The 25684-nt window shown below is 41.6% G+C and overlaps 2 protein-coding genes across 6 annotated transcripts in view; one reads left to right on the top strand and one right to left on the bottom strand.

The window, feature by feature from the left end:
- Positions 1-18888, bottom strand: part of EXD2 (exonuclease 3'-5' domain containing 2) — an 86913-nt gene extending 68025 nt beyond the window's left edge. The window contains exons 1-2 of the mRNA XM_040477520.1: positions 18777-18888; positions 908-1075 (exon numbers count right to left, since the gene is read on the bottom strand). The gene's annotated coding sequence lies outside the window, so the exon portion shown is untranslated. The remainder of the gene's footprint in view (positions 1-907; positions 1076-18776) is intronic.
- Positions 18889-19433: 545 nt separating this feature from the next.
- Positions 19434-25684, top strand: part of DCAF5 (DDB1 and CUL4 associated factor 5) — a 106887-nt gene continuing 100636 nt past the window's right edge. For 2 of the 5 annotated variants that reach the window (XM_040477517.1, XM_040477513.1), the window contains exon 1: positions 19457-19707. In XM_040477517.1, the coding sequence (XP_040333451.1) occupies positions 19494-19707 (214 nt within the window). In that variant the 5' untranslated portion in view covers positions 19457-19493. Of the gene's footprint in view, positions 19708-20041; positions 20061-25684 lie in introns of those variants that run through there. The other 3 variants (XM_040477515.1, XM_040477514.1, XM_040477516.1) reach the window with 3 other exon arrangements.

Genomic DNA, 25684 nt, shown 5'->3' with positions numbered 1-25684 from the left:
ACAACACGATTAACTACTTTGTCCTAATTGACATTAATAGAACTCAATGCCCAACAACTATACACATTCTTTTCAAGGGCAAATGGCATATTCACCAGGATAGACTATATGTGAAGCCAAAGAACAAGTACTGATAAATTTTTAAACATTGACAATTTAAAAGACAGTTTCTCTGACACTGGGATTAGTTATAAATAACAAGATTCTAAGAAAACTAAAAATATTTGGAAATCAGTATACATACTTCTAAATAATCCACAAGTCAAAAAATCAAGAGAAATTAGAGGATATTTTTAGGGGCGCCTGGGTGGCTTAGTCAGTTAAGTGCCTGACTTAGACTCAGGTCATGATCTCACAGTTGGTGAGTTTGAGCCCCATGTGGGGCTCTGTGCTGACAGCTCAGAGCCTGGAGCCTGCTTCAGATTCTGTGTCTCCTTCTCTCTCTGCCCCTCCCCCATGCATACTCTGTCTCTTTCTCTCTCTCAAAAATGAATTAACATTAAAAAATTAAAAAAAAATTTTTTAAAGATGATATTTTTAAATGGATGTTAATGAAAACATTTTGATATTTGTGGGATACAGATAAAGCAGTGCTTCCAGGGAAATTTATAGCTTTAAATGTTTATATATTAAAAGAAGATCTAAAATCAACAATCTACATTTTCACCTTAAGGAATTAGAAAATAAGAGCAAATTAAGCCCAATGGAAATAGAAGGAAATAATCAAGATAAAAGCAGAAATCAACAAAATAGAAAATAGACAAAAATAGCAATAAACAATGCAAACAAAAGCTTGCTTTTTTGAATTAATAAAACCCACAAGCCTCCAGTCAGAATGATCAAGATAAAAACTATTTGAGGAACTGAAAGTTGATTTAACATTTGAAAATCAACCAATGTAAGTTACCTGTGTCATGCCTGGTTTTCAGATACTTCTGCACCCAATAGGAGATACTGCTGTAGCATTACAACCCTCAACTGGAAAATCCTCGAAAGATAGTGGTGAAGCAAAATCCTCTCGGTGGGTAGATCTCCAAAAAATACATTTGGTTGTCCACTCTATCTGGATGGTGAACTGGCCAGAAGAACAGATATATACTGATTAATTAACTGGTAGTTGCTAATGATTTCATTGCATGCTTAGGAGACTTGGAGAGAATAGAGGCCTTTGAAGATAATTAGAAAGAAGGTGTGGGGAAGAGGTATGTGAATGGACCTTTCCAATGGGCAAACTGTAGCGATATTTGAGTTCAATAAAAATGCTCACAAAAGGTCATCTATTGAAGGGGAGGCTCTCAATCAGACGGACAAGAGGACACATAGTATAAATGTCACTCTACCTTTTTCCAGACATAGCAGTGTTTGTTCAAGGAGCTCGAGTACAACATGGCCATGTTACAGGGATAAAGACTATGCATGGATTCAACAACATCAGCTTCCCCTTAATAAGTCTGACCTGGCTAAGCCCCTAGGAAGCCTCACATACTTGCAATAAAGACTTAGGCTAGACCCTCAGTATGACATTCCCTGGGGCAGCAGTCAGCCAATTAGTAGCAAATTGATTACACTAGACTCCTTATATCACAGAGGTAACAGCAAAATGTCCTTACTGAAATAGATGTATATTATGGGTATGGATTGTATCTTCCCTGCTCATATGGTACTTTGGCCAGCACCACCATCATCCATGGATTTAAACAGAATGCATATTTACTATAATGGTGTTTTATATGGCATTGCTTCTAATCAGGAAACACATTTCACCAAAAAAGAAGCATGCTAATGGGCTCTTGTCTATGGAATTCATTGATCTTTCCACATACCCCATTATCCAGAAGCAGCTAGTCTGATGGAATGTCCGAACAACCTAGTGATGGCTTGGTTTCAATGCCAATATCAGTGCAGAGAGGACATCTTGAAAGATTGGGATTATCTTCCAAAATTAACACATCCTTCAATGTATAATGCTGTCTCTTCTATAGCCAGAATGAACAGATCCACAAATCAAAGGTGGGAAATAGAAGTGGCTTTTCCCTTTCTTACACCTAATAATCTACTTCCAGAATTTTTACTTCCCATTTCTTCAACTTTGAGTTCTGTTGGTTTGGAAGCCTTAGTTCCAACAGGGAAATGCTTCTACCACAAACACAATAATAGTTCCATTGAATGGGAAGTTGAGATGTCATCTAGCCATTTTGGGCTCTTCATGCCATGGGACCAACAGCCAAAAATGGATTACTCACTGAGTGAGATGACTGATCCTAAATACCAAGGGGGAACTGGGTCTCTGCTACATAATAGGGACAGTTTCCCAAGAGTTTCTCTGAAATCCAGGGGATTTTCTGAGCACTTCCACATCTAATAGGAAAGACTGATGGGAAATTAAAGCAGTCAGAAAAAAGTAGGACCCTGAGAGAGATTCAGGAATGAAAGTTTGGTTCACCCCACCAGATAAAAACCCAAAGGTTCTAGTGGAGGGCAAAGGAAATAATCAATGGATAGTGGAAGACAACAGTTATAAATGTCAACTAGGACCTGTGACCACTTACAGAAATGAGCACAATAACAGCAATGCCTATTTTCTTGTAACTTTTTCTGTGTGTACATAAAAAGAATCTCTCTCCCGATTCCTCTTGTTTTATATAAGAATTGCTGGTTGCTGTTAACTTTACAATTTAGTCTTTTGGTTTAGTATATTCAGATAGGACCTTGACTGAATGTGAGTAGTACTTAACATCACTTATATATGGATACTGTTAACTATAACTGAATGGCAAGCATTCTCCTGACTCAGGACATTTGTAGATGCTATTTCCTCTTCTTTGAATGTTCTTCTCCTACATATTCATAAAGGCTTCTCTTTCACCTTCTTTTAATCTTTATTCAATGTCACTTTTCCCAGATATGCTTTCTCTGACCACTCTATTTAAAACTCGAAGTACTTGGGATGCCTGAGTGGCTCAGTTGGTTCAGTGTCCAACTTTGGCTCAGGTCATGATCTCACAGTTCATGAGTTTGAGCCCCAAGTCAGGCTCTGTGGTGACACCTTGGAGCCTGGAGCCTGGAGCCTGCTTCAGATTCTGTGTGTGTGTCTCTCTCTGCCATTCTCCCACTTGGGCTCTGTTTCTCTCTCTCTGTCTCAAAAATAAACAACAACAAAAAAAATTAAATTCAAAGTACTTATCACCATCTAAAATATTATATATTTTACTTGTTTATCTCGCTGACTTTCTGTTTCCCACTCCAGCTTGTTAACTGCTATATCTTTAGTGCATAGAACAGTGCAGACACTCAAGAAATATTTGTTGACTATGGAACATTGTTATGCAGTTTAAAATAGTGAAGTAGATCTATAAATACTAAATAAGCTATTATTTATAGTGTCCTTTCAGAAATAAAGGAAGAACATAAATGTGGATTTTAGCTTATTACCTAAGTTAAAAATTTTTTTTTCCATTTTTTCAGTGTTGGGAGACACTTGGACATGGTTTCCAACTTAGGGGAAAAGGCCAGTAGCATTGGAATAGATTAATACATAGGAAAAAGCGGATAATTGATGGAACAAGGTCCATGAGGAGATAACATGAGATGGTTGCAGAGCACAGTGAAAGCACTGTGCTTGGGTAAGAGGAGTTTTGTGATAAGAAGCCTTAAAATTAAAGGAGTTCTCAACTGACGGCCTCCATGATCCTCATAAATGGAGGATAGAGGTCAAGGCTAAGGGCAAGGGTTTGGGGAATGTGATTAATTTGTGAGGGTTTAAGAAAGGTATTATGGTTATATTAACAAAATTATTTTATTTAATCCTCACATCAACCCCCGTGAGGTAGTATCTCCACTTTACAATATTATTCTATTTTATAAATGTAAAAACAGAAGGACTGCGATTATGTATTATGCACAGGACTGCATAGCTGATGAATGATGGAGCCATTTTAGTAAACTCTAACCCAGGCTTCTCTTGACTTCAGTTTACTGCAGCCTGTCTAGGCCTCATGTTCCTCAGCAATAATGTGGAAATGGTCCCAAGCTACCCCATCCTCTAAAGTAATTGTCCCCCGAGTGGAGTAGGATGGGCACATCCAGGGTGTACATGATGGTCCATCAAAATGTTAAAAGAAAATGTTAGATTTCTATTCACATTTTAAATCTAAAAAAAAAATTTTAAGAAATTCAGGTTTGCTACTATTCAATATACAGATGGACACTGGTATCCTTATTTGGTCTGGATGCCAGCTGGTTGTGAGTCATTTTGGAATCTTGAGGGAGAGATAGGAGTTCCACAGTGCAGATGGACTGATAGTGGTGCTCGCCCATCTTACATTTTTTGTGCTTATGAGATGACATCAGTGTGTTCATTTTTGTAGAAACAAGACTTAAATAGCGGAATCTTTATAATACAGTGGTCTATGATGGAATGGGGACTGATGACAAAGGTATTTGGCTTCACTCAGATTTGCTAGGCATTTCTGGTCAAAGTATTAAAATAGTTGTCAGAACCTATAAATACCTGACTTTTCTTTCACAAAAAGAAACATTCTGGGGCGCCTGGGTGGCTCAGTTGGTTGAGCGTCCGACTCTTGATTTTGGCTCAGGTTGTGATCCCAGGGTTGTGGGACTGAGCTCCGAGTGAGTCTCTGTGCTGAGCACGGAGCCTGCTTGGGATTCCCTCTCTCCATCTGTCCCCGTCCCCTGCCCCTGCTCTCTCTCTCTCTCTCTCTAGCTGAAAAAACCAACCAACCAACCAACCAAACAAACAAACAAGACATTCAAATTTTGCTGACTTTTTCAACAAGGTGGCTGTGAATAGTATGCTATTTTATAAATACAAAAAAACCCCCATGTTTTGAAACTGTTCCTTCAAGCTAAAGTCCATAGTGTAATGAATGAGAAAACAATTGCTTTTTGAAAGCTACTATAAATATTTTGAAAAGTGATATTAAGAAGCGTTTTGGTGGTTTTTTTGCCAAAAAACATAGAAAAAAAATTATTATTATTTTTAAGTAAGCTCTATGCCCAACATAGGGTGTAAACTCAGGACCCCAAGATCAAGAGTCACATGTTCTATGGACTGAGCCACCCAGGTGTCTTGTTGGAAGTATGTCACTTATAAAAATGCTCATATTTGCACACATAAATCTTTGGAAATACTTTTCTACTGTGTTTAAGAATCTTCCAAATAAAATAGAGATCCAGTGGATTTTAAATATATTTAGTAAAAATATAACATCTTCTGATCAATTTGCAAATGCAGCTGATTGATATCCTGGAAAATAAAAACTAATTAGCTGGACTTGAATAAAATTGAATGGGACTTAAAAATTAGTTTCATGTTTCAGGTACTTGGGTGGCTCAGTTGGTTAGGTGTCTGACTCTAGGTTTTGGTTCAGGTCATGATTTCAAGGTTCGTGGGTTCCAGCCCTGCATCAGGCTCTGTGTTGACTGTGCAGAGGCTGTTTGGGATTCTCTCTCTCTCTCTCTCTGTCTCTCTCTGCCCCTCCCCTACTCACCCTCTCCGTCTCTCAAAATAAATAAACATTAAAAAAATTTTTTTACTTTCATGTTTGAGTAAATCCAGCTAAATATTTTTCCATTTGGATCCTTTATATCTTTGTGAGTTTCATTTCCATTAAAACCAAGTAATAGATAATAGGTACAAACTTTGAAAATATTATTATAGTATATTAAACCATCATTTCAAAAATGAATTAAAATCAAATTGAGTTTACTTTAAAAACAAGGTCGTGGAAGCAAAAAGGTAATAAACAGTTTTATATTTTAAAATATTATGTTTCTTTCATCTTCATCTTATCCTTTAATTTTTAAATTTTAAAACATTTTTATGATTTAAAAATGTCCACGACAAATTAGGGCATTATTACACACATACAATGTATTGATAATGTGGGTTCATGTTATAACATGTTGAGAGTTTGTGATAATAAAAAATTTGGAGATCATTTATTCAAGTACCAGGTTTTTCAAGCTGAGCACTACTGACAATTTGGGCTGGAAAATTCTTTTTGTGGGCACTTTCCTGTACATTGTAAGTTATTTAACAGCGTCCCTGGCTTCAACCTACTAAATACCAAATACCAATAGTACTCCCCGCACAATCAGTTGTGACAATCTAAAACTCCCCCAAACAGTGACAAGAGTCCCCTTAGGGTAGGGTTGTCAGATTTAGCAAAAGAAAACAAAACAAAACAAAAGCAAAAACCAAAACAAAAGGAGGTACTTATTTTTTTAATCCTATTCTCTATTTATTGGAAATCCAAATTTAACTGGGTTCCTGTGTTTTACGCAACAACCCCAAGGGAAGAGGGCAAACCCACTCTTGCATTGGGAACCACAGGTGGAAAGTCTTATTATGTTACTTATGTTATGTCTTATTACTTACTTATGTCTTATTATGTTACTTATTATGTTACTCTACATCCTTGCCTCTTTCCCAACCTCATCCTACCTTCCAACCCCTTCCACTATGCTCTCCGGAACTCATTATCCATAACCTGCAAAAGTCCCTGTGTTGTCAAGCTTTCTCTCCCATTTATCTTTATTAAAATCCGGCTGACTCTCAGTCAGTCAGATATTCCTGTTGCCCCACCCAAATGGTGCTGTTTATAGACAGAATTTGATATAAGCAAAAACTATAACCGGTGTTTCCAATGGAAAACTATGCATTCTTCAGGTTATCTGATTCTAGCCTTGTATTGCTTAAAATTTTTTAAATATGTTTATTTATTTCTGAGAAAGAAAGAGAGAGACAACACAAATTTGGGAGGGGCAGAGAGAGAGGGAGACAACAGAATCTAAAGCAGACTCCAGGCTCTGAGCTGTCAGCATAGAGTCCAACTTGGGGGTCAAACCCATGAACCGCAAGATCATGACCTGAGCTGAAGTCAGACACTTAACTGCCTGAGCCATCCAGGTGCCCCTAGCTTTTTGTTGCTTTTGAGGTATTTTACAACTCTGTAAACTGTAGAGAACTAATAGTAATGCATAATAATTCTTGTCTATAGACATGAAATAAATTCTGTCCAGTGGAAATTTAGTGGACTAGCCTCCTCCAATATGGGTAGAAGTCAATTTTGCTTTCTTTTCAAGTTCAATTTTCCTGACCTATAAAATGTGGATTTACCTTTGGGCATCTCACTGGCTAACTTATTAATAGTGGTTAAAACCTTTAACACATTTCATTTTATATCTGTATAAGTTATGATTTTAATTTTTTTAAAGATTTCTTTTCTTTTGAGAGAGAGAGAGAGAGAGCGAGAGAGAGAGCACACTTGAGCAGATGAGAGGGGCAGAGGGAGAAAGAGAGAATCCCAAGAAGGCTCTATCCTCAGGGCAGAACCCAGCTTGGGACTTGATCGCATGACTCTGGGTCATGACCTGAGCTGAAATCCAGAATCAGACACTCAACTGACTGAGCCACCCCGGTATCCCATGATTTTAATTTTTTTACAGTTTTTAAAAATTTTCCTTTAACAGAGGTGGGATTGTTGTTGTTTTGCTTCTTATTGCTATATTCTGGCTATTATTCTTACACTTTGCTTAAAAAGAAAAAGAACAGCCAGCTTCTCTGAGGCCCATCCCACTCACCTGCTTAATTCTTTTTCTCTTAACCTTATCTGCTGTATTCATGTAACTCCCCCTTCAGTCAAGCAAAGACTTTGGCCAATTATTTCCCTCTACCATAAGCCCTGTCATTATCCTGGGTGACTTCAACAATCAACAAGATGATTTGTCCACTAGGGTCCTGGCCACTCATTTCTTTGATCTCAATATCCTTTTCCTTGACTTCACAGGAGTCACCTACTCCTTCCATCACCCTTTGGACCCTGTCATCATAACTGTGTCAGTTTCAGAATCACTAATTCAAACATCTTCTTTACAATCTCTTCTCCTTCCAAATTGTCTGTTAACTACTCCTACAGCTTTTTTCAACCTCATTGGCACCTTCATTCATTGACCCTCATCAGCTTTCTTTCAATTCCTTTCTTGTTCTCCCTCCTTCACTTTTTTTTTATTAAAAAAATTTTTTTTAACGTTTATTTATTATTGAGAGACAGAGTGTGAACAGGGGAGGGGCAGAGAGAGAGGGAGACACAGAATCCGAAGCAGGCTCCAGGCTCTGAGCTGTCAGCACAGAGCCTGACATGGGGCTCGAACTCACAAACCTCAAGATCATGACCTGAGCCGAAGTCAGACGCTTAACCGACTGAGCCACCCAGGTGCCCCTCCCTCCTTCACTTTTAAAGTTTATTTATTTGAGAGAGAGAGAGAGAGAGACAGAGAGAGAGAGAGAGAGAGAGAGAGAGAGAGAGGCCTGTGGGGGCTGGGCTGGAACCCATGAACCTTGAGATAATGACCTGAACAGAAATCAAGAGTCGGATGCTCAATTGATTGAGCCACTCAAGCGCCCCTCTTATTCTCCCACCTGATCTAGGTTAGATTCCATGAACTATAATTTCACTGTTTTGTCAACCTAAACAACCCTAAACTCCATTGTTCCTCTTTTTTTTTTTCTTTTTTCAGTTCATCTACCTGGAAAATCCCAAACCTAAATGAACTGTTTTCTTTACGGCCCTGGTTATGGGCAGTTTGTATACTGCTTATTGGTTCCAGAGAATGTCCAAATGAGCCCTAAACATCATTCAGGTTGGGTCATCTTGCTCTCCTGTTTTCTGTTAATTCAATCATTTCCTCTCTCATCAAACTTTGGTTCCCGCCTTCTTGCCCTATATTCTCAGTAGATGACCGTCTTCCTTGACAGAAAAAAGTAGAAACTATCACATGGGCACTCCCCATCTTCTTCCTATAATCTTATAATCCTACCTTCACCTGTACCCATCCTGTCTTCTCTCTCTCCTACATCAGTGAAGGAGCAGTCCTTCCTTCTAACTAGGGCCAAATTCTTTTCCTGTGCTTTGTATCTCTTCTGCCCTGCTTCCTCAGAACTCCTCCTTGTAGACTGCACAGTCTGGTTTCATCTGTGTATCTTTTTCAATTTTTCCCTCTGAACAGGGTCCTTCACAATGTTTTTTTAAACATTCTCAACCTTTTTTTTTTCCCCATTAAAAAACAAAGGGGCACCTGGGTGGCTCAGTTGGTTGGGCGTTGGACTTCAGCTCAGGTCATGATCTCACTGCTTCTGGGTAGAAGCCCTGCATTGAGCTCTGTGCTAACAGCTCAGAGCCTGGAGTCTGCTTCAGATTCTGTCTCTCCCTCTCTCTCTGCCTCTCCCCAACTTGCACTCTGTCTCTGTCAAAAATAAATAAACATTTAAAACAACGACGACGGGGCGCTTGGGTGGCGCAGTCGGTTAAGCGTCTGACTTCAGCCAGGTCACGATCTCGCGGTCCGTGAGTTCGAGCCCCGCGTCGGGCTCTGGGCTGATGGCTCAGAGCCTGGAGCCTGTTTCCGATTCTGTGTCTCCCTCTCTCTCTGCCCCTCCCCCGTTCATGCTCTGTCTCTCTCTGTCCCAAAAATAAACGTTGAAAAAAAAATTAAAAAAAAAAATAAATAAAACAACGACGACGACGACGACAACAACAACAACAAAACCTTCCTGGATCCTAATTTCCTTTCTAGTTACTCATCTAACTGCCTCCATTTTCCTTCCTTCCACTCACTGTTCAGCCATTTGGGTCCCACATTATCATACCCCTGAAGGAGCTCTGATTGAGATCCTGGGTGTCTCACTAGTGAAGCATTGGTGTCAACAAATCCAACATTTTTCAGTCATCTTGTTGACTTTTCACCAACAATTGACACAATAGATCATTCTCTCCTTGAAATGCTGTTTTGTCCCAGGTTCCATAACAATACTTCTCCACTTTTTTTTTTTCATACTTCTGGCTAGTATATCCTTCTTGCAAGTATATCCTCCTCTACCCAGGCATTAAACCCAAACGTCTCAATACTAAGCCTTCTCTCTTCTTCCCACTTAGTATCACTCCTGAATATTCTTGTCCATGCCTAAGACTTTACCACCACCTCACGTCAACAACTCCAGCCTTGATCGTGCGTCTGAGCTCAGGCTGCTATCAATTTTTATTGGAAGTCTCAGAGGTACCTCAAATTCAATATGTATGTAACTGAACTCATGGTTTCCCCCTCAAAACTTAGCTTTTTCCAGGGGTTCTATATACCTAGGCATTTCCTTAATGTCTTGCCTCTACTCTCTCGAATCCATCATCAGATTCTTTTTATATTAAATCCGTCCACTTCTCTCCAACTCCACTTTTAGTCGTCTTGTCTAAGCTACCATATTTTCTCCCCTGTATTACTGTAAAACTTCTTAATCATCTACTTCAATCCACTCCCAATCCTTTCTTCTTACAGCAAAATAATCTTATAAAATGCATGTTTGATCATATAAGCCCCCTGTTAAAGAGCCTTCAGTGACTTTTAAAGACTGAAGTCTTTAATAGGGCCAGGTCCTTGCAGAATCTAGCAGCTATCTAACTTCACCCTCACCTGATACCATGTCCCCATCCCACCTTCCGCCACACGGGCCTTCTAGGTTTCTCCCCACACATAGCCTTTGCATGTGCTGTAACCTTTGCTTGGAGCACCTCCCTCCCCCAACCATCCACTTGGTCTCATTCACACCTACCTGTCCTTTAGATTACAGCTCTCTTTAATGTCTCTGGTAGGATTCCCTCTTTTAATCTCTCACTGCCATCATCATCATAGCTAATACTCAGTCATGTTTAATACAAATTCGACACTGATCTAAGGGCTCTACCAATAAGAATTTATTTATCATAACAACTCCATTGAATGCACGTGGAAACTGAGGCATCACATACTTTCATGTACCACAACTGTTATTTTCCTTACATGCAAAATGGAACAATAGTACTTTCTTCCCAGGGTGGTTGAGAAAATTAAATGAGTCTATAAAAGACTCAGAACAGTGCCAGCCACATAATAAATGTCCAGTAGATGTTAGCAATTGTTATTGTTGTAATCTTACATTTACTGCCTGATTATCTGATTAGACTCTGTTTCTGTCCTGTAAGTACTTTGAACATTGGTTCTTCTTTTTTGCTATTATATCCTTTATGCCTACCCAGGGCAGTGGCACACAGTGAATGTTCAATGAACATTTCTCGAATGAATGAATAATTAATTCATGTCCAACTGCACAGGATTGTTAGAAGGCTAAAAGAAATGTGTGTTAGGTACTTTTAAAAACTACATAGGGACATAGAGATGTTAAACATTTAAAGGGTAAACTGTGATGCTAATGTAAGCATGACCAGAATCTTAGGAGAAAAAAAAAAAACCAAACTAATATGGGTTAGATTTATCAGAGAAGGGATTCATAGATGTATAGAATTTGGATGGATGAAGTGGACCTCAAGATATGTAAAGGACTGTCGAGAGTACGTGGAGATATGTAGGGAAGTAGTTGGTATGTGATGAACAGTAACAGGAAATCTAGTTACAGATTTGGCTGAGACATATCACAGAGGGACTTCACAGGCAGATAAAGGAGTCTGGACCTGGCATGAAAGAGAAAAGGGAGAGTCTTGAGCAGGAGCATTTCAGGAAGATTCCTTCATCCAACTACTAGTGAGCCAGGAACTCTTCTTCATGCTGTAGATTCAATGGTGACCCAAACAAACTTTGGATGGTGAAGGGATTTGACCAGGTGATTTCTGAGATCCCATAAGTTTTATCATTTTGTGATTTGAATAATAATTATCTTCCAGCAAACTCATCACCAGCTCCAACTTAAATGGGATCTGTAGTTAAGAACATTAATTATGTTCATGTAGTTTATTCAGAAGGAAGGGGGAAACATTTCATAAACACACGCTGTGGTCAGTTCATTCTCCAGCAGCCTGTCTTTGATTACCACTGAATCCATAAAGGCAATTTATTTTAAAAAAAAATTTTTTTTCAACGTTTTTATTTATTTTTGGGACAGAGAGAGACAGAGCATGAACGGGGGAGGGGCAGAGAGAGAGGGAGACACAGAATCGGAAACAGGCTCCAGGCTCCGAGCCATCAGCCCAGAGCCTGACGCGGGGCTCGAACTCACGGACCGCGAGATCGTGACCTGGCTGAAGTCGGACGCTTAACCGACTGCGCCACCCAGGCGCCCCCATAAAGGCAATTTAAATTTGACTTCTGTACCAGAGAATCTCCTTTTTTCTCCTTGGGCGTACTTTACTTTGGGGAAGGGGAATTGCCCAATTTTATTTTCCAAATGGTATTTGAACACTAAAAATGCTCAGTAAACATTATAAATCCATGGGACCATCTCTGGAAAAGAAATCTTGGCTGTATGACCACATACCTATTGCAATACACAATAACTATTTTTAACAGTTTCTCATACCACTCACTAGGGGCTATTCATATGGAAGCCTAAAATTAAAAATAATTAAAAATAAAAGTAAAAGCAGCTGGCTCATGATGATTTTGTCAAGGAAACTTCAAATATACAAAACGCAGATGGTTAGTATAGAATATCACAGAAAATGTCACTGAATAATCCTGGCCATTGAGAATTTCTGCGCACTTTCACTCCGTAAAGTTTATTTCAAACTAGACTTCATTCACCATGAAGAATTATGCACGGCAAACTTGAACTAAACATCTGGAAAGTAAGTTGGAATATGATTTGAAAATTCTAATAACAAGTAATATTCTAACTTTACTGAATTCAATTACTACACAGCCTGGGAATTCATTTCAAGACCTGTGAAAAATGTCCCCTTTAAAAAAAGAATTAGAAATCAATGAACAGAAGGAAATTTGGGAAATTTACAAATATGTGGAAAATAAACACTCTCAAATAACCAGTGTGTCATGGAAGAAATTATAAGGGAAATTAGCAAACACCTTAAGATGAATGAAAATAGACAACATACAAAAATGTACAGGATGCAGTTAAAATAGTGCTTAAAGAGAAATGAAAGAAATGGGGTGCCTGGGTGGCTCAGTCGGTTGAGCATCTGACTTCGGCTCAGGTCATGATCTCTGCATCAGACTCTGTGCTGACAGCTCAGAGCATGGAGCCTGCTTTGGATTCTGTGTCTCCCTCTCTCTCTGCCCCTCCCCTGCTCACACCCTGTCTGTCTCTCTGTCCCTCAAAAATAAATATTAAAAAAAAAAGAGAAATGAAAAGCTGTAAACATCTATATCAAAAAGATCTCAAATATGTAACAGGCTTCCAACTTAAAAAATTAGAAAAAGACTAAACCCAAAGCAAGCAGAAGGAAGTAAATTATAAAGACCACAGAAAAAATAAATGAAAAAGAGAAGAAAAACAATAAACAAAACCAAATGTTGCTTCTTTGAAAATATCAACAAAATTGACAAGTCTTTATCTAGACCAAGAAAAAAAAAGAGATGGAAAATTCAAATTACCAGAATTAAGAATGAAAGAGCTGATATTACTACCAACAGAAAGAAAAAAATTATAAGGGAGTATTATCAAAATGCCAACAACTTGAATAACCTAGGTGAATTCCTTGAAGCACACAAACTACCAAAACTGAATCAAAAAGAAACAGAACATCTGAATAAAACTGTAACACGTGAAGACATTAAAGCAGTAATCAAAACCTTCCCACAAAGAAAAGCCTAGGCGAGGTGATGTCCCTAGTAAATTCTACCAAAAGTTTATTAAAAAAAAAAAAAAAAAAAAAAAAAAAGCTTTATCTTCTTTTTTTTTTTTTTTTTAAAGTAAACTCTACCCCCCAACGTGGGCTTAAACTCATGACCCTGAGAGCAAGAGTCCCATGCTCTACTGACTAAGCCGGCCAGGTGCACCACTACCAAATGTTTCAAAAAGGTTAATGCTAATCCTTCACAGACTCTTCCCACAAATAGAGAATGGACTTCCTGGCTCCTTTTATGAGGCCCTGATCCCAAACCAGACAAAGATATCCTAAGAAAACCAAAGACCAGGGCTGCCTGGGTGGCTTTGTAGGTTAAGTGTTCGACTTTTGATTTTGGCTCAGGTCATGATGTCACAGTCGTGAGATCAAGCCCGCTGCTATCACTGCGGCTACTAAGGGCTCTGAGCTGCCTGGAACCAGCTTAAGATTCTTTTGGGGCGCCTGGGTGGTTCAGCTGACTCCGGCTCAGGTCATGATCCCATGGATTGTGAGTTCGAGCCCCACATCAGGCTCTGTGCTGACAGCTCAGAGCCTGGAGCCTGCTTCAGATTCTATGTCTCCCTCTCTTTCTGGCCCACCCCTGCTCCTGCACTCTCTCTCTCAAAAATAAATAAAAACATTAAAAACATTAAAAAAAAAAAAGATTCTCTCTCTCCTACTCCATCTGCCCTTCCCCCAGCTTGCTAGCACACACACCCTTTATCTTAAAAAAAAAAAAAAAATACTAGCAAGGTGAATCCAGCAATGAATATAAAGGATTAAATTTGATGACCAAATAGGGAATGGAAGATTGGTTTAACAAAATCAATCAACATAATGTAGCAAAGGACAAAACCATATGATCATCTCAATGAACAAAGAAAAAGCATTTGACAAAATCTAACACCCTTTCATAATAAAAAAACATTCTACAATTTGGAATAAAAAGGAACTCCTGCAACCTGATAAGGGAATCACGTGACACCTACAGCTAACATAGTATTTGGGGGTGACTAAAAGATGAAATCTTTCGCCCTAATATCAGGAGTAAGACAAGATGTCCATTATTACTACTTCTATTCAACATTGTATAGAGGTTCTGGCCAAGTCAGTTGGGTAAGAAAAAGAAATAAAAGGCATCTGGATTTCTAGGAGTCTATAAGATGATCTTGTATATAAGAAATTTGAGAAACATACACAAAACTTCAGAGCTAATAAATTGGTTAAGCAGGTTTGAATGATACAAGGTCAATATATAAAAACCTATTGCATTTCTAATTTTTTTTTTTACATTTTTATTTATTTTTGAGAGAGAGAGAGAGAGCGCGCGTGCACACATGTGGGGGAGGGGCAAAGAGAGAATGAGACACAGAATCCAAAACAGGCTCTAGGCTCTAAGCTGTCAGGACAGAGCCCCACCTGGGGCTCAGGCTCACAAACCATGAGATCATGACCTGAACCGAAGTCAGACGCTTAACCGACTGAGCCACCCAGGCATCCCTTGCATTTCTGTACACTAGCAATTTGATGAGGAAAGAACAGTCTTTTTAGAAAAATGGTGGTAGGACAACTGGATGTTCGCATGCAAAAGAACAAACGTAGACCCTGACCTCACACTGTATGAACAAAAATGAACTTAAAATGGATCATAGACTTAAATGTAAGAACAAAAACTATAAAACAATATCCTCTGATTCTATATATCTTGTTGGAGGAATTTGTATTTAAATAGATTTTTTTTTCAAAATGAAAATTGCTGTCTATTTGAAATGACCAATAAATAACATCCTTTAAAATTTGAAAGTCAAATTATATGTATAGTTAAGACGTTGGTCTTTGTCTGAGTTAATATCTCTTATCTATGAGTAGCAGTTTATCTTACTTTAGAGTTGAAAATGTTTTTTAAATGATTACTTATTTAGAGAGAGCATGCATGTACATGCGTGTGAATGGCCAGGGGTGGGGGGGGGGGGCTGAAGGAGAGAGAGAGAGAGCAAGAGAGAGTGAGAGAGAATACCAAGCAGGCTCCACTCTCAGTGCAGAGCCCGGCCCTGGGCTTGGTCTCAGGAACCATGAGATCATGACCTGAGCCAAAATCAAGAGTTGGACGCTTAACCAACTGAGCCACCCTGATGCCCCTAGAATTAAAAATGTTTTAAGTGAAACATTTCTGATGATGGTAGATTCCATATGTAGCTCTTAATATGCTAAAATTTAGTAAATGTGTGAGAAGGGTCTTAGTATTTTCTTAGTTGTTTTTTTTAACAATTTCTTTTTTTTAATTTTTTACATAATCTCTACACCCAATGTGGGGCTTGAACTTAACCCCAAGATCAAGAGTTGTATGCTCCATTCATTGAGCCATCCAGATTACCCCTAAACAATTTCTAATGTTTGAGCATTTCCTTAGCATCTAGTCAGTTTTTAAAGATTCTTTACTCCTCCTTCAGTGATAATCAGGACCAAACAAAATAGAAATCAAAGAACAAATGAATTTCTGGGAACTCTATGTTTGATCAATATTCAACCCATGGTGGAGCAAAGAGTAAGCGTTCCCATGTTAAATAATTCCCATATCTAGATTTTTTCAGAATGAATTTTCAAAACAGCATTTTTCTAGAATGAAATTCAAAACAGTGTCAATATACTGGCGTTTCTGAGCCTAGGTAAGAAAAATAAGAATTTTTCACTCTTCTTCCTTTTTCTCTGCGCATTTTATGCAGTGACTAGATTATTCAAGAGTCCAATTTCATTTGCTATTTTTGAGCTAAGTACACTGGACTTTTCACAATGAATGCCTATATCAGAAAGGCCAAGCTCATATGGTCACTGAAGTTGATTAAATGTTATATAGTTACATATGATATTATTAGTTTGCAATAAATGACACAAGAGACTATGTTAAATTCTTAATAAAAGCAAATAGATATCGTGGGGCTTGATCTTTTGAAGCTGGGCTGTATTATAGGTAGAACTGCCAGATTTAACAAAAGATACAGGATGCTCCAATTCTATTTGAATTTCAGATAAACAATGAATAATTTAGTATAAGTGTATCCTAAAAATTGCATAGGAAAAACATATGCTAAGAAAATATTCATTGTTTATCTGAATTCATATTGAACTGGGCATCCTGCATTTTATCTGGCAACCCCAATTATGGGAAAAGAGGGAGAGAGATTTTATGCATTCTCCTTACAAAAGGCTGCCCAGACTAGCAGTAGGAAATAAACAGACTGAGTGGTCCTACATTTCTGTCCTGGTTGGTCACTGAACAGTTAAGGAAGTTTCTAGCAAAGTCCTAGAATTGGGCTGGCTTGTGATCAGATTCTGGTCTATTTTTAGGCTGTGGTAAATGGGACAGTTATTCCAGGGATTGGGGAAAAGCAAGTCACATTTAAAGTTGTGGAGAGGAGATATATGCCTAAGAGGGGAGAGGAGATTGTGTCATATATCGCCACAGTAAAGGCCACTTCAACCACATCATTACTGTGTCCATCTTCTCCATCCCAAGCAAATAAGGTAGGTATAAGTGATGTCTCATTAATCTGGAAGGTGTCAGATGACTCCTGCTTTTGAAACTGTGGATTGAGTACGCCAGGCAAAGGAAAAGTGAGATGGGAAACTGGCCTTGAAATCATCTCCACTGCAATGAAGCATAGATATCTTAAACTCAATCCTTCCAAAACTGAAGTCATTACCTTCCCCTCCAGATTCTTCCTCACTCCCTAAGTTCATTCAAATATTCAACAAATATTCAAGTGGCCACTAAGTGCCAGCACGTGCTGGCTCTGGACACACACGGGTAAGCAGACAGACATGGTTCCTGCTCTCAGCTTACAGCAGAGTTGGGGATGCTCTGCTAAAATCACACAAATACATGTTTAATTACGTTATGATATTGCTATGAGGAAAAGATATTGGGTGCTAAAAAATCATTAATCAAGCTGGTATACATACTGTTACTGATCTTTATGGGGCTATTATAATGCATAAACACTATGAAGCACTCGGAGAACAAAACTTTTTAAAACAGAAAGCACTACACATTGTCCTGTTTAGGAAAATCATATTCCATTAGAACCATGATTTCTGAAATTTGGTGAATTTCTAAGTTCAGCAACATTTGTTAAAACATTGACCTTTAGGGGCGCCTGGGTGGCTCAGTCGGTTGAGCATCCGACTTCGGCTCAGGTCACGATCTCACGGTCTGTGAGTTCGAGCCCCGCGTCGGGCTCTGGGCTGATGGCTCAGAGCCTGGAGCCTGCTTCCGATTCTGTGTCTCCCTCTCTCTCTGACCCTCCCCCGTTCATGCTCTGTCTCTGTCTCAAAAATAAATAAACGTTAAAAAAAAAAACGTTGACCTTTAACTTACTCGCATATTTGTTATTGGTATAATTACTTATTGCAAAAAATAGAAGTAGGTGATTTTGCTTGATTGGGTGTCCTCTTCCATGTTCAGTCCACCTTTCATGGCTGCGTGCGCTCAACTGCCCATGCGCTATCTCTGATACAGAGGATGGAATTCCTGCTAAATTGGAAGGGCGAAAAGGACACCTGCCTATTTTAGTAGCTCACCATGGTTTATTTTAACGACAGGGGATAGGTTCTAGGAAAAGTACAATACACTGACAGGGGGATTTTACTGTATCTGGTAGAATTCCAAAGCACTTAACACTCAGTCTCCTCACTGGGGTCAACGCGCGGAGGGAGGCTCCCCGCCTGCTGAAGTGCAGCTACTTCTGGCCTGGAACGTAGCTGCTGGTTAACAGCTGTACAGCCTCAGAGCTCTATGCTCAAGACCTTGAAGAGGAGCTCACTGCACCCAACTAAATAACGGATGTTGCTATTTTCGAATAATGCTTCTTGCATCTTGCGAATGTACCTGGAACTCATGGACACTACTTTGTGTCTCAGAGCTTCTCAACTCAGTTTGGGCAAATTTCTCCCCATGTATTAGGCCCCGCCCCCCTTTCCCATATACCGCTCTATTATTATCTATTATTATCTACCAGACCGATAGCCTTTTTACTGAATGGCTGAGGGAAGGGAGAACTGCACTGGGGTGGAGGTGGGGGTGGGCAGTGTTAAAAATTTACTTGGTGGGGGAGGGACGGGTGCACTCACAAAACCCCCAAGCTGCCTTACCCAAAGTGTCCAGTCCTAACTCCTGGTTCCCTTCCCTTGGACAGGGTTCGGGCGGCCCCAGGATGAGACGAACCGAAGGAGGGCGACCAGAGCCTGTCCTCCACCCGTCTGCCACTCCGGGCTGCATTTTCCCCACCGGAAAAAAAGAGCGGGCAGCCGACCTCGTCCCGGAGCCGGGCCCGCCGGCGGCGAAGGAGTGCCGGCCACCGGGGGAGGAAGGCGAGCCCGCAGCCCCGCGGCCGCTCCGTTTGTTACGCGCCCTCAACTTCACAGAGTGCGGCCGCTCAGGGGGCGCAGCGCGGGGAGGAGCTGGGGCGGGAAAGCCGCGCCGCCGCCCGCGGTCTCCAGGCCAGCCGCCCGCGTTCTTCCGGCCAGCAGCCCGCGGCGGGGGAGGGGCAGCCGCCACCCGCGTTCTCCCGGCACCGGCCGCCGGCGGAAGGGCCGCGCGGCGCGGAAGCGCGGCCGCAGCTGAGGATCAGCTGCTGGAGGAGGCGGAGAAGGAGAGGGAGGAGCCTAGGGGGGGAAAGGGAGGGAGGGGACCCTCTGGAAGCCGCGAACGCCACCGAGTGTCTGCACACCTCGCTCCGTCTGCCATGGCTGGTTAAAGAACCATCCGGATCGCAGCGCGGGGGGAGGGCTGGGTGGGGGGAGAGCGGCGGCCGCGCGTGAGGCCGAGGGAGGGGCGGCGGCGCGAGCGGCGGCGGCGGCGGTTCCAGCATGAAGAGGAGAGCTGGCCTGGGGGGCAGCATGAGGTCAGTGGTGGGCTTCTTGTCCCAGCGGGGCTTGCATGGGGACCCCCTGCTCACTCAGGACTTTCAGAGGAGACGCCTGCGGGGCTGCAGAAACCTCTACAAGAAGGACCTCCTCGGCCACTTCGGCTGTGTCAATGCCATTGAATTCTCCAACAATGGAGGCCAGTGGCTGGTCTCAGGTAAATCAACCCCCTTCCCCGCCCCGCGCCTCCCGGCCCCTCTCCACCCTCCCCTTTCGCTCTCCCTCGCTACCCTCCTTCTGCCCTCCGTCCCCACCCCCTCCCTCCTCAACCCCCCTTCTGCGGTGGGAAGGTTTGGTGTCAAATTCAAACCCTTGCAGGGGGAGGGTGGGGAGGGAGAGGATGTCTTCTGTAAAAAAGACCTAAAATGGTTGACAGGTCCTTAATTCGCTTTATCCCAAGTGTAAAGTGGTCTCTCCTGATGACTGCCCTGGACGCGTGGGTCGGGGAGGGGGCGAGACTACCGCCTGACAAAGTTTGATGGGAAACTCTTCCTCGGTGTACTTTAAAAGGTGCGGGGGGGCATTTTGGGGATTCGGAGGGGGAGGAGGCCGAGGCGCGCCGGAGGCCAGGGGGAGCTCGAGTCCCCGGCGCCGGCGTCCGGGAGAAGGGGCCTGGGGGCCAGGGGGCCGGGCGGTGACAGGGCTGGCCGCCCAGGGGTCGCGGGCCGCGACCCGGGGGCTGGCTGGGTGAGCGAGGAGAGGAGCCGGGCGGGCGGGTGGCTGTTGGCCGCCCCCTCGACGCCCTGAGGGGCCCGGCCCCATCTCCCTCCGCTGTGGTGGCCTCTTCCGCGTCGTGTTTTTCTTATGGTGTGGGCAGTGCCAAGGACTCTGGAGGCTGAGGGGCACCCGCCTGAACTTGAATGCGCAACTTGTGAGGCTGGGGGTGGTGGGTGGGCGACCCTGGGAGACTTGTTGGCTGCAGCCCCGCGCCCGCCCCTTTGCCCGCGGCTACCGTTGCAGGTGGTCTCCGCACCTCCTCCCTCCCGCCCAGCTGGGCTGGGCTGCCCCCGGGCTCCCCCTCCGGTGTGGGGAAAGTGGCGAAATCGAGGCCGGGGCTCCGGCCGGGCGGTGTAGGCCTCGCTCTCCCGGGGCTCCTAGCGACAGGCAGCTGAATCGATAGCCTATTGCTCCCGGGGAGGCCCGGGCCGGGCGGGCCGCGGCGACAGCTGCCCCGGGGGAGGTGCGCCTGCTGCCCGCGGGGGAGTTCGCCGCCGCCGCCCTCCTCCGGGGGGTCTCGGGGCCTAGGCGGGCGAGTGGGGATGGGTCCGCTGCGGGGGGAGGGGGGGCCTCCCCGAAAGCGGGCGAAGACGGCGGATCTGGCGTTCCGCTCGCCTTCTCCCCTACTCCGTCCCTTTTCCTGCATTGAGAGGGAGGAAGCGGGAGCCCCGCGCTGGACGTGGCGCTTCGCTTCACCCAGGCCGGTCCCCGAATGGTTTTCTAATTTACGTCAGTGGGCAGCTGGCCAGAAACTTCTGGGATCATAGCAAAGCATCCGTCGTCTTCGCGAGTAACAGTCGGAAGTGACACAGGCGTGCAGTCCAATTTAGGGGTAGCAGAGAGAAGACTCGTGTGATCATTTTCGCGATAAACCTTCTGGGGTTTCTCCAGAACTGACTTGACTTTTCCACCCCAGATCGTTTTCTCTTTGACTAGGTAGAGTTTAACCCTAGATCATCCCTTGAAGAAACCTGATACTCCACTTCAAGGCATACCCCAAACAAAAGCTTCCTTCCCCGATACTGCCAAAAATTCCAAGGGCAAAAGTGGGGAAGAGCTCTAAAGAGCTCACAGGGTTGTTTTTTTTTTTCCTCCTGTATTCGTTATATTCTAGTCCCCTTTCCAGACTGATGTTTTCCAACAGATGTTCCCAGACACAAGTAAACTCTCCCTCCTGGGTGAGGGAATTTTGGGGGTACTCTTTTATAGGCCCAGCTAATCATGGTAATTAAGTCGTGAGTACAGTCCTACGTTGCCCAGCTTAACACTGTTAAAAAATAAGATTTATTAAGATATAATTCACATGCTACCAATTCACACATTTTAACACTTTTTTAAAAACACTAAAATGTTGCCTCCATTCTCAAGGAGTTATCCTTGTGCAGGACCTTCCCCTATGTCTTAAAAATGAACCCTATTTTCTCTAGTCTTGGCCAGTTTGTTTCCCTTATCTTAATTTTAGTATGTAGAAGAGGAGAGTCCTTCCCACAGAGCAGGCTATGGCAAACCTCCTGGTTTAGGCATTTATTTCCTTATTTTTCTAGGCCTGAGTTGCCCATCTCCATCAGTGCTTTCTGGGTTTCAGTCTTCTTTGCCCCTTACTCCTCCTCCTTCCCCTCACACTTCCTCTAGCTCAGTCCTTCCTGTTTCCTTTTTATCTACTCTTGTCCTCCTTCCTAGTCCTTGCAGCAGGCTCCCCGCTACCCACCCCCCCTCCAAGTTTAGCTCAGATACACTTCGCTTTCCTTATTTATTTCCTAAACGTAGAGTTTTGGTTAAAAGCCTTTTTAGCTATGCACCTTCCATTAACAGTACAATTTATGCTAACAGAAAATTCCTCCTGTTTGCTTCAGATTAGGAAGCCCCCCTCTGGGAGCCATAAATACACCTTAACTTGTTAAAGCTAATTAAATACTGTTCTGGGAAGTCCTTCAATAATCTCCGATTTAAAACTATTTAAAGTGTCATGTTTACATTTTCTCTTATCTATCATGTCCTTCAGTTAACACCTGAGGGGAGGGGCTCTTAGTGTTTTTGAGGCTAATGCTATCTATCCCTAATGTTTCACAATAATGTGGTAAGGAGGAGGCCAGACTTTGGGATGGTAATGAGATTACCTTTATGCATTTTGTCCTTGTTCTTGTATCTTGGATTGGTTAAAGCCTTTAGAAAGTGGTGATTAAAATGATAGTGTATTCATAGTTTGTTCACTGTTTTCATTTCCTAATTGTTTGGGCAGGCTCACGTTTCTTGTAACTGACACATACTGTTTGGTAGAATTAACTTAGATCTAGGGTAAAAATATTTGTATGATTCCTATGGCCTTATAAAATGCTATTTGTTAAGGATGCGTTCATTGCTATTTTGTTCCTACAGCTAGCCCTTTTTCCAGGGCACAGTGATGCCAGCAGATATTAAGAGTAAACCAGAGAATATCAGGAAGGAGAAAAGATGGTCTGTTGGGAAGTGTGACTGTGACAGCAACAAGTGGGAGGATGGTTTTTTGCTGTTTTAAAACATTAAAGTACTTTTCACCTAAAAAGTAGTTTTCTTTGTTGTTGATCAGAGAAAGGCGTGAACTGTGATATCATGTAAGGCAGTGTAGTATAGCATACACATGGTTGAAATCACTGCTGTGTCACTTAATGTGTGACCTAAGCCTCTCTGAGTCTGTTTCCTGGTGTATGCAGTGGGAATACCAGCATTTACCTGAAGGGCTTTTGTGAGAACTATATTAGGTAAAGTTTAGTTGGGTGCTAAACAGAGTGCCAGGCCTCTCAGAGAAAATGTGAGTTTGTTTTCTTTCTGTTTTGGATTTAGGAACTTTTGGTATCGTTATTAGCTGACACTTTTTCTTAGACTATTGGTAATGGACATGTGCAAATGGGGCAGACGGGATAGTGTTGTGACTTTGGTATGGAATGAGAAGGCACAATGTATGTTGAAGTGCTACTTCTAAGAGATCCTACCAACATCAAGGAAGTTACGCTGAAACACATATTTCGGGGGTCTCCTTCGTTTACCCTTTAAGTCTTTGGTTGCATCTAATAATATTATTTTCCCTGAATTGATATTTAAGGCATTGGAACCTTTAGAACTAGCAGATTAATAGCCCATTAGTATGAAGTTTTGAGTTTCAGTGAGAGATTATGATCTCTTTCTTAACGCTTATGACTAAATACATGTAGGAAAAGCGCCTTCAGAAGCTTTTCAAATAGCATCAGCCACTGTACTGTTTCGAAGTGTTAAGTAGGAATTGTGAATGGAAAGGCATTTAATTATATTTACTTGGTCATAATATTTATAACTGAGATAACTGTTTAGTCCTATTTCATTTCATATAGGTCTCTGATTTTATTATCATAAGTTAGGTAGAGATGAATAGCATGAATTCTGGAATCAGGCTGCCTGGGGATGAATATCAATTCAACTACTTGCTAACCTTTGATAAGTCACTTAGTCTGTTTCCTCAGCTATACAGTAAGGGCAGTAATACCCCACAGGGTTGTGGTGAGGATTAAATGAAATAACACTTGTAAAGTTCTTAGCACAGAGGCCTGGCCCATGCTTTTGGTCTGGTTGCCACTGCTGCAACTCACAAAAAGCTTGAACCTCACAAAAAGCTTTTGGGAGATTGACACTTTCAATATCTAACATTTATTGCACAAAGCACTGTACAATGTGAAAAATTGAGAAAGATCTCAATGAGATGCAGTTAAAAATGCTATGTAAAGAAGCTTAACCCCAGTATTGTCATCAAAGCGTGTTTTTAGGCATCAAATAATAGCTGTGATAATAACCATATGCTTAATTTGAACCTATTAATTCGATCATTTCCTTATTCCCAGTCCCAGTTCCCTGTTATGCCAATTTTCTGGAATCAGTTTTTTGTAAATAAATTCATCTAAGAGCATGTTATCTACAGGTAAGGTGTTTGGCTTTAGCCAGTGGAATAAAGTCTAACTTCATTAGAACTTCTCAGGTGTTTAATTAGAATGAATTTGTTGGTCCAGTGGTTAGTTTATCAGGGGAAATGTGACCAGTGATAGGCCTGAAAAAGCTTTCAGAGTACGTACACATTTTGATAAGATGAATAGGGAATCAATTCTTGGATGTTCTTCCAGGCTTTTCTGTTTACTGATAATCCATTGCTGTGAAGGAGTTATATTTTATTCTTTGGTCTATTAATTAGTTCAACAAATAGTTTTTGAGTGCATAGTTTATAACGCAGAAGCAATGAAAACAGAGATGATGAATTGGGTATAAACCATGCTCTCAAGCTTGCATTTTAGGAACATTTGCTTATTGTTTGTAACAGTGCATGGCTCTTTTAAAAAATCTTCTCTGCTTTATGATACTTTAATTGATACTTGATTTTTCTATGGTTTATAGTACTTACTGTAGCAAATAATTCTCTTGCTTATGAGCTTTAGTGGGAAAGAGAGAAGGATCATAGAGATGGCCTTGGAGGACATTGCAATGATAAATTATAGAGATTGTGTCATAAGGATAAAGTAACATGGATATTTATAGATGCACGTTATTTTTCCCACTTGTTCTTTAGTCTGCTAATTGATATCTATCAAAGATTGGCAGATTTAGAATTATGCCCAGGTTTGTCACTTCTGCTTGAAAATAACCTATTGGGGGGAGGGGGGGAGTCACGCCTGGGTGGCTCAGTTGGTTAAGCATCCAACTTTGGCTCGGGTCATGATCTCGTGGTTTGTGAGTTCAAGCCCCGCATCAGGCTCTGTGCTGACAGCTCAGAGCCTGGAGCCTGCTTCAGATTGTGTCTCCTTCTCTCTCTGCCCCTCCCCTACTTGTGCTCTGTCTCTCTCCCTCTCTCTCAAAAATAAATAAACATTAAAAAAAATAAAGTAACCTAGTGAGGTCTAACTAATGACCACCAGTCTTATGAGACATTATCACAGCAGAAAGTTGTCTTTGTCTTCTGTATTGTTTGAAGGATCATCATTAACTTGACTTATGCCAACGTGTTTTTGATGACTAAGAGTTCCTAAAAAGAGCAGTAGCCCTCAGTTATGTGTCCTGGGAACCACAAGTTATATACTCATTCACTGATTATTGATAGCTTTCATTGTACAGTTGGAATCATTTAGATCAGGGAAACTTTATTGACCAGTAAAGCTTGAAACATGGATGGATGCTGCTTTCTGAATTACAAGTTAAAAAGTGCGTTTATCTTCTTATGCATTGAGACAGATGAAGAGCGCTTCCATTGTTAATAAACAGCACTTAATTTTAATCTTTTTTTTTCATGGTTTCTCATGGTTCTCATGCTTTTCTTACTGTTTTAGTCTGAATTTAGATATCCAGGAGTAGAATTAAAGCCTTTTAAGGTTAAAGGAACTAAAATCCTAATTCAAATGAAGATTATGTAGGTTAAGAAGGAATTG

This window comes from Herpailurus yagouaroundi, unplaced genomic scaffold, assembly GCF_014898765.1.
Source record: "Herpailurus yagouaroundi ecotype Mexico unplaced genomic scaffold, PumYag 141, whole genome shotgun sequence".
NCBI classification, from domain to species: Eukaryota; Metazoa; Chordata; class Mammalia; order Carnivora; family Felidae; genus Herpailurus; species Herpailurus yagouaroundi.
The sequence above is the reverse complement of the archived record's forward strand: the minus strand, read 5'-3'. Positions and strand labels throughout refer to the sequence as shown.